This window comes from Zosterops lateralis (genome assembly GCF_965231275.1).
Source record: "Zosterops lateralis genome assembly, chromosome: 20".
Lineage (NCBI taxonomy): Eukaryota > Metazoa > Chordata > Aves > Passeriformes > Zosteropidae > Zosterops > Zosterops lateralis.
In genome coordinates, this window is record NC_139780.1 from 4843627 (window position 1) to 4852979 (window position 9353).

General features: G+C 45.2%; 1 protein-coding gene across 6 annotated transcripts in view; it reads right to left on the minus strand.

Annotated features, from left to right (window-relative positions):
* Nucleotides 1-6956, minus strand: part of CDK5RAP2 (CDK5 regulatory subunit associated protein 2) — a 70072-nt gene extending 63116 nt beyond the window's left edge. For 5 of the 6 annotated variants that reach the window (XM_083875598.1, XM_083875597.1, XM_083875596.1 and 2 more), the window contains exons 1-5: nucleotides 6924-6956; nucleotides 6223-6290; nucleotides 2656-2766; nucleotides 1773-1849; nucleotides 912-1032 (exon numbers count right to left, since the gene is read on the minus strand). In XM_083875598.1, the coding sequence (XP_083731724.1) occupies nucleotides 912-1032; nucleotides 1773-1849; nucleotides 2656-2766; nucleotides 6223-6240 (327 nt within the window). In that variant the 5' untranslated portion in view covers nucleotides 6241-6290; nucleotides 6924-6956. Of the gene's footprint in view, nucleotides 1-911; nucleotides 1033-1772; nucleotides 1850-2592; nucleotides 2793-6222; nucleotides 6291-6923 lie in introns of those variants that run through there. The other variant, XM_083875600.1, reaches the window with a different exon arrangement.
* Nucleotides 6957-9353: the final 2397 nt, after the last annotated feature.

The window sequence follows — 9353 nt, forward strand, 5'->3', positions numbered from 1 at the left end:
TCTGGGTGACCCAACTCACAGAGATGGAGAAGGCCAAAAAGAGACACACAAAACAACTTGCCACATGCCACATCAAATTTGATTCTTTTTTTGATCTTCATTTTAACATTGCAAGCTTTCCTGCTGTGCTCACCCAGTTTATTTCCTATAAAATAAACGTCTCCTTGTAGCCTAACAAGTCATTCCCCCCTGTCTTCACAGCTAAACTAAAAAGCACCTCTTTGGGGGAGGGAGAGGAAAAGCTCCTTCCCCACTGAACTTCCTCACTCAACCCTCTCCTGAAAAGCTGTTTTGCCAACATTCACCTGTCAATCAAGAACTCTGAAAGAAATTAATCTTTGTTAGCACTCCCTGGATCTATATAATTACATGGTGTTGTGTAAACCTGTGACTAAAACCACACTGCAGGGTTTGAATTCATAAGCAGAATAAAATTTATGTCAGAGGCCAACATTATCTTTGGGCTACAGAAAATACCCAATCTCCATGAGATCAGAAAATCTGCTCTTCAGCCTATCAGATCTGGAAAACACCAGCCTGACTGCCTGATTTGGGACAGAGGAAGCAATTTAAGAACTTCTCTACCAATTCAACAGCACAAAGAATGCTTTCAGAAATCCCAGCTCCACTCAAATGAATAAGAGGTCATGCAAATTCCCCTCTCCTCCTCCCTGAAGGAACTCACTTTAAATGGACTTCAATCATCCCTGTGGGTCCCTTCCCTTCACACTACAACCCCCCTGTAAAGTAACCAGAACTCAACAATAAATACAGGAATAAACTGTCTCAAGCATAGATAGTGAGGAATGAAAAAAGACATTATGAAAATAGAGGTTGACCACAGTATCAAAACTCAGACAACAGTACAAAGACAGCAGTGATTCCTTATTCTTTCAGCTGTGCTCACTCACCTCTTCCAGAAGGTTTATCCTGCCAGTCAGCATCTCCTCCATCTCTTGCATCTTCTTCTGTGCCTCTTTCCTATGCTGCACTTCAGCATCACCACCCTGGGCCAAGCTTTCAACTGCCTTACTGAAAGACAATAACACAGACATAAATCCCAGAGCACATCAATGTGGAAAACATTCCAGGTGCCAGTGGCTGATGGATTATGGTCAAGCATCTTCCACCTTCTCTGTACCTGCTCATCACTTTAAGGTTAAACACAAACATCTACAGACCATGCAGCAATTTGGGTGGTGCCTGTGAGTCCCACACACAAGCCTTGGCACAGTGGATGAAGCATTTTTGATGTACAATGCAAAAGTGAAATATCTCCTTTACATTTCTAAAGCTTCCAAATACATTATAAAGCCTTCAGCAGAGCTGTGTTTTCTACAGGAAGCAGCACTGGAATAAACTGAAGACATGGAGCTGCTGAGATCTCTCCATTGGCCTTTTCAGTATTTGTTAACACCTTGTGAGGAAAGAACAGGCAGAGTTTCCTTACTCAGCACCAGATTGCTCATGACTGCCACCTAAACTTTGCTGTCCAGCATGACCTTGTGCAAGGTTCCCTTCAAAGCACAGCAATACCCTCTGAACAGCCTGGAGAGATCTAACAGAATACATCTGGTCCTCAGGAAAACAAAGAAAATTCCACTGCAATTGAGGCCAGTGGGGCAATCAACAGCTGCCAGCCTGGATTAGTTTTGAACCAGACATTTCTAAATAAGTGCACTTTAGATGCTCCAATTCCTAAAGCATTAGGAAAAAAAACACATAGAAACAAACCCTAAGTAATGGACATGAAGAAATAAACTGGTGCTTACTAGGCCTTGATGAGTAGCTTCTCCCTCTCCTGCAGTTCACGCTTCAGACTCTCTATCTCAACTTTCAGCTCAATGTTCTGTGACAAAAGAATGAAAATGTCTGGAAAGAACTGGAAGATCACCCATCCCAAAAGTTATTGGCAATGTGGAGATTACTTTTTTGCTTGGACCAGCAAATATAAAGTATCATTGGGATAAGAATAGACATTTAGCTGTTAAAAGACGTATTTTGCAATGTTCAAGCCTTCCAGAAACATCAATAGCATTAAGGACCATTGCACTCAAGCAATACAAATCCCCTGCACACACACTTAACTGCTCTAATGGAGAGTACTGCACTTCAGTTTGGGAATTTCTAGGGTTTCCAAGCATTTTTTTTCTTTAAGCTACAAGATATTTTATTTTCTTTTCAGAACCTGATTTTATCAGCTACAGAGGCTTTTAGAAATTTTAGAATTATTTTGTTATAGCCTGAGGAAACCTCTCATGATGCAATTGTACAAAGAAGTTCTTGGCCAGGAATCTGACAATCATTTCAACACATCAGCAACTACAAAAAGTCATCAGTGGAGAAGAGCAGGCAGCAACATTCAGCTGCAACTGTCACCTACTCAAACACAGATTTATGTTCTTATCTACTAAAACTTGCATCAAGAGAGACTCAAGTTTCCATCCCATTACGGAAAAGAGACCTGATGAAAGCACCTGTTGAGGTCACTTTAATTTAGTTATTACTGAAAAGGCTAAGGTCAGAATAAAATAATCACACCAAAATTTCCAGTAACAAAAAATGACTTAAAAGTCAAGTGAAACAGGCAACCTTGCTACAAAACAAACTCTTCAGAAAGAGACACAGGTCCAGGAAATTATTTTAAATGCCTACGATTTTGTAGATTTCTTCAGTGGGACCATCAAACTTCTGCTGCATTCGCTCCTCCAGAAAATAAATACGAAGCTTCAGGTTGAAGTTTTCTTTTTTCAGATCAGTGATTTGCTGTGAAAGAAGAAAGATAATGAGAAAAAGGAAAAAAAAAAAAAAAACTCCAACAGTTTTGCTTTCACAAGTGCAAGACCAGAATTCCACCCACACGACACAGTTAAACTCATACGGACATGTGGGTGACACACACAGGTCCAATTGTGAAGGTGTAAATTAAATATATAATACATAGTCTTGTGTCCTTTGAACTATTTCCTCAAATATCAAAATACTGACTGATTTGATTCAATAAGAATTCAGGAGAGAATTTAGAAGAATTACTGAATGTTGTTGAATTTAACAACATTCAAGAATTCTTCTAAATGACAGAACTTGAACAAAATACCAGACATCACGTGGAGGCAGAAATATTTCCTAAGCAAAAGCCTGGGAAGGCAGCTTTATTAACAGGACCCAGGTAACTTTATTCATAGCAAGAAAAGCCAGAAGCACACAAGTGAGCCCAATTGAACACCAATAAAACCTTTATCCCATCCCATAATTCAAAGTGCAATTCTTTGGGGGAAAATTGCTTATCACTTGTAACCTTCCTTGTAGAAGCAGGAACTTAGTTGATGGTTTCATTAAAGAAAGGAGTCCCCCTCTAAATTTTTTTAAGAGACTAAGCATAAAACATTCATTCAAATAAGACTCATGTCCCCTGCCAGATGCTTTCAGCAAATGGAAATCTAATATGTTACAGAGCTACTAATAAAATATTTATGTAGGCTTTTCCAGAACACTACAGTGCTATCTGTAAAAATTATTAGCAATACAATTTCCAAAATATTTGGCTTATGAAACCCAAGATTACTTTCTGTAACTGCACTCAGAACCTGCATCTGCAAACAATTCTTCAGTTTAATAATCCCTGCCCAGCAAGCTGCCTTGTCATTATTCACAAAAGTGAAAATCATCTGAGCACCTGAAAATCCTGCATAAACTTTGTGGCTCATTCCCACATCCTGAAGCAACCTGTCAGTAAAGCATTCCCAGCAGTCCCTGCTCATTCAGAAAAAGTCCAAGTGACAAAAAACACTCTGAAGTTGTACCAGCTGAGGTTCTAATTAGTCTCCACACACTCAGTATATTTCTGAGTAAAAAGGAAAAAAGTAATTTCAAAAGAATTCAGGATTTCACAACCCTCGTTACATGTATTTCAGTGGCAAGAGAGATAAACCAAAGTGCTTAAGGGTAATATTTTCAAAAGGCAAATGAAACAGACTCTGCAGTCATAAACCAAGGAGTGAAACAAATGTCATCTCTGATGTTCAGTTTCTTGGATGAAAGTTAGAGCAGGCAGACAATTTAAAAGCTATTGCTTAATGAATGAAAACGTGTAAAATGTGAGAAAGTTCACACTGCAAAAAGATTTTAATGCCAACCCACTGAACTCATACATTTGAAGACTCAGTCTTAATTCCTGTATGCATTTTGATTTCTGTATTTAAACAAAAGGAATGAAAACCAAGACAATGATATACATACTGCACAGAATATTCCACAGCATGAACAGCATGGCAGCAAATCCTAGCTCAGATTAGCTCCTCTCCAAGTCTGCATGGAGCCAGTTTTGTTCAAAAGGGACCTGTCAGCAGTGGCTGTGGTTTCACAGCACAACAGTTTTCGACTATAAAGGCTGTTTTAGATTTACAGCAAAACTCTAAGTGTGTTTGGAGAGACAAGAAAGAAACCCACAAATATTATTATTCAGCTCCCTTACTTGATGCCCATCACCCTTTCTGTTCATGAACACCTCATTACCCATAACAAACTCCTCCTTAGTAATGCTTTTCACTTTGCCCATGTAATCTTGTTTTCTATAATAGAATGGTTACCTCTATATTGCAACAAAGTGGGACACCATAAATAATTCAAAAATCTGCACCTCCAACATTATCCAGCTCAGCACCTTCTCCAGGTACAAACATTAAAGGACCATTCCTACACCTTTTAGTCCACTTAAGGGTCATTACACCCATCCTGTTCTCTCTGAGCTGCAAGGCCAGAGCCCATTCTTTTCACTACATCCTTCTTATGGCCTGCCTGAATAACAGAGTTATAGAAATAATTTTAATGGTGTTTAATGTATATTCTTCTTCATGCCAAGGGATCTTTGAGCTTCATTACACTGCTGGCATCCATAAAAGTTCTCATCCCATGGGAAGTTTTATAGCTCAGTTTAACAAGAGGGGTCTGAGCACACCAGGATGCCAGACCTGTGGGAAGGCCCCTGTTCTACATCACACAGGACAAACAGCAACAGATTTTTCCTCTCTTCTGCAATGTTGGTTTGTTTGGGGTTTTTTTTGGTGTGGTTTTTTGTTGTTTTTTTTTCTGTGCCCAGGAACCCTGCAGAGAGTAAACCACTAGCAAAATGTATATTCTGGACTGAGGTCTTTGGCACACATCACAGGAAGAGATTTTAAGCACACACCAAAGCCAAGACAGTGTCTGTCTACCCCAGCCAACACACAGAAACAAAAGAGAAAGAGAAATAGATACAGGCTGCAAAAAACATCCTTCACCAAAAGGCTTTCCAAAACAAGCTTTAAATTCTGAGCAAAGAGCAGAGCTTTCTCCTCAGGGGGGATATAAGAAACTGAAAGAGTTTGTAAGAAACACTCAAATCAAACACAGCATTGCCACAAAAGGTAACAGCAGCAGTGCACTGCAACTGCAGACTCTTGGCACAGCCCAAAGGCAGCAGCCACAGCCTTTATCTGTAGCAATCATTTCAGAGATTTTAGATTGCTTTCTCCTCTACAGCTTCTTCACACAACAATAAATATCTTAAAAGTTTTTCACTCTAGTCCTTAACGGGGAACTTGTCCTGCAACACATCCCAGTCAAATCATCATTCAGCAGACATAAACAACTGCCTTATTCAATTTAAAAAGCCAATACATAAACAACTGTCTTATTCAATTTAAAAAGCCAATGCAGTTCACATATTTTTAAAGTCTAATGTTTTCCTTCATATTTTAGTAAGTGCCAAAATACTTTTATCTACAGAATTGTCACAGTGATACTAGACTTCTACAACACAAGCATTCCAAGCACACTCATACTGTAAAGTTAAAAGGCAGTCAATGAATTAAAAGGCCAAATCCCTCACTAACCTAAATGAAAACAAACTTGATGCTTCCCTGAAATAAATCAACAGCAGATGTGCAAACCAAGTTCTGATGCTTCTGGTGAGCTGCAGGAACTTTTAAGCAGAGGGTGCCAATTTTGTTTCACAACTTCAGGACAGCAGTTGGCTGCTCTGGACAACAAATTCCTGCCTCGGTTTTTGAAAGCAACACTTAAGAAATGGAGGTTCAAAGCATGGATAGGGACATTCAGGAGGTCACACCTCCAAAAGATGTGTGTCAACTGACACAAACTGAGTCAACACTTCAGGCAGCACACTGGAAATATCCCGGCCATAAATCTGTCACCGAGTCTCACATCAAAAGTTCTGCTTACATTTTCATAGTCCTTCATGGTCCGAGCTCGAGCTGGTGAGACTGTGTCTTCTGCCACATCTGGTACCACTAGACATTTAAGAAGACAGAACAAGTTCAGAAAGAGTGTCTCTAAGTAAGGCTTCAATTTGGCAAAGCTCTACACTAACCTAAACATAAAACCTTCTGGGAAGTGAGAGAGGCACTGCTTGGCCCCCTGTTTACATTACATGTTAGCATCTACATTCCTTCCTGATCACAGTAAGATCCCAAACTCCACCATCCATTTAAATTACGATGTACCCTGGAATTAGGCTGTGCGAGGTGCGCTGTCAAGAGCAATCCCTCAGAGCAAGAGCTGGATGATGCACAGCGTGCACAGCTTCCCTAACCCTGAGCAGAATGTCACAGCCAGCACGGCCTCGCTGGATATTCCGAGTATTTTAAGTACACGCTGCACAAAACCGCTGATCATCTTACGTAAGGCCGAGAGCCCTGGTGACCAGCGAGCACACAGCAGGCACGGCGGCAGCTGCTGCTCTTAAAGACTTTTAAGTTAACTAAAAAGCGTATCACTTAAAAGCCCCTTTTTTTGTTGTTAGTTTGGTTGGTTGGTTGGTTGGTTTGGCTTTTTTGCCGCAAGTTCGAGGGTTTTTCCCGCAGGTTCGGAGAGCAGCGAGGCAGGGCAGGGATGTGCGGGCTCCGGCCGCGGTCCAGCCTTACCTTGTCCGCCGGGCGGGCCGGGCTGCGGGTCCCCGCGGGAGATGTCCGGCAGCTGGAGGCCGCTGACGCTGGGGAAGGAGGAGAGCGCTGAGAGCACAACACCCGAGGGGCTGTCCCGCTGTCCCGTTGTCCCCTTACCCCCGTCCGCGGCCGGCGGGCCCGGCCCCGCCACACGCAGCCGCGCCGCCTGGGCGCATCCCCGCCCCGCAGCTCCCCCGTACCTGCCCTCGAACGCCAGCGGCAGCGTCGGGTCCTCCCCCGGCAGCGAATCCATGGACGGGACGCGCGGCTGCCGCAGCTCCCGCCGCCTTTTGTGCGAGGATTTGGCGGCTTCCCTGGAATTCAAACGCCCGCAATCGCTTCCGCCATCTTTGCGCCGGGCGGGCTGAAGCCGCTGAAGCCGGCGCGCGGCGCGCGGAGGGCGGGCACAGGGCAAAGTGAACGGGAGCCGCCATGTTTGATAAGGGCAAGTAGCCGAGCTGTGAGGGCAGCGCCATGTTGCTTCAGGGCAGAGCGGGGCGGGAGCAGCCGGGCAAGGGGGGCAGAGCGGGCGGGCGCCATCTCGAGTGAGGGAAGGAGCCCGGGCTGCCCGCCCGAGGGGATGGGGCGCCTGAGGTGACGTGGGGGGAGCGGGGACACGGTGATCCCCGGGCCCTGCTCCAAAAGTATTCCCATTGAGAAGAGGCTTTTGAAAGGATGCAGCAGGCCCCCGCCTCCTGCCGAGCCTGGCAGAGCCGCTGGAGCTGATGTTTGCCGTGTTCCCCGCAGGCAAAGCCGGCCTTGGGCTGGGCGGAAGAAATAAACACGCGTTAGTTCCACATTGTCATCCTCATGGGCAGGGGTGAGGGCAGCCGCTCTCATCACCCGCGCAGGCGGATTTTGAATGAATCTGGGAGGTTTTTTTGTGAAGCAAAGTTGTAAGCGTGTCGGCCCTCCCACTTTTTGTGGGAGAAAATATAACTGCATTGGACATTTCAGAATATGGACAGCGGGAAAAGCTGAATTGGATTAAATGCTGCCTTTGCCTCCTACACGGGGCACGGCCAGGTGGAGCTCCCGACCCTTGCTGGGCATCCTTGCCTTCCTTTAATTCTTTTAGAACCTGTGTGCAGGATTGAAATACCTCCTTGCAGTGTTTACATCATTGCAGAGTCACAGAATTATTTAGGCTGGAGAAGGCCTCTGAGATCTGGAATCCAGCCTTTGACCAGTCCCCACCTCGTCACCCAGCCCGGCGCACTGAGGGACATGTCCGGTCATTCCCTGGACACCTCCAAGGACAGCGACTCTGTCACCTCTCTGGGCAGCCCCTTCCTAATGTCTAATCACACATATTGTGAAGAAATTTCTCCTGATGTCCAATCTGAACCTCCCAGTACAGCATGAGGTCATTCCCTATTGTTCTTTTTCTTGTTCCCTGGGAGCAGAGCCTGACCCCGCTGACTGTCCCCTCCTGTCAGGGAGTTGTGCAGAGCCACAGGGACTCCCCTGAGCCTCATTTTCCCCAGGCTGAGCCCCTTTCCCAGCTCCCTCAGCCATTCTTGGTGTTCCAGAGCCTTCTCCAGCGCTGTTCCCTTCCCTGGACACACTCCTCAAGGTCTTTCTGGTCACAGGGGGCCCAGAATTGGTCACAACACCCAAGGTGCCTCCCCCATGCTCAGCACAGGAGACAATCACTGCCCTGGTCCTGTGGCCACACTACTGCTGGGACAAGCCAGGAGCCATTTGCCTTCTTGCCCTCCTGGGCACGTATTCAGCCACTGTCAACCAGCACTCCCAGGTCATTTTTCCTTGGGTTGCCTTCCAGCCACTCTGTCCCCAGAGTGCATCAAGCATCAAGTGGTGCCTCATGCTGGACTTGTTGTTACCATTCTCTGTAACACAAGGAAGCTCCATCCCAGCAGGACACTCACCTGGCTCACCCACAAGAGTGACCCTGTGCATTAGATTTGGTTTCCTCTTTTGGATTTGGTTTCCTCTTTGGTACCAGCTCAGCTCAGGTTTCACTCACTTTCCTCTAGGCTGTCTCAAGAAGACTCTTACCTGGCCAGGAATTAAGCCACAGATAAGGGCTGACCACAGGCCATGAATTCTGTGAATTTATTATTCCTAGTTGGCCTGGTGCCCTGTGAGCTCCATTTCCTCCACACACCTGCACCTGCAGCAGCTCACTGTTTAGATTGACTCCCCTGCCAAATGCCCCAGACTGCTGGGAGCAGCCACTGCAGTTGTGGTGGGCTTCTCATCTCTGCTTAATTCTTTCAGCTTTATGGGTACAAGTGCATGGTGGAGCTGCAGCAGAGTCCCAAATTGCCAGGAAGTGCCAGGCACTACTTAGCACAAATAAGCTCTTAAGCCCATCTCCTGTCCAACTGGACATGCCTCATGCTTTGCATTTGGGGTCTGATGACCCCAAGGGATGTTCAGTCC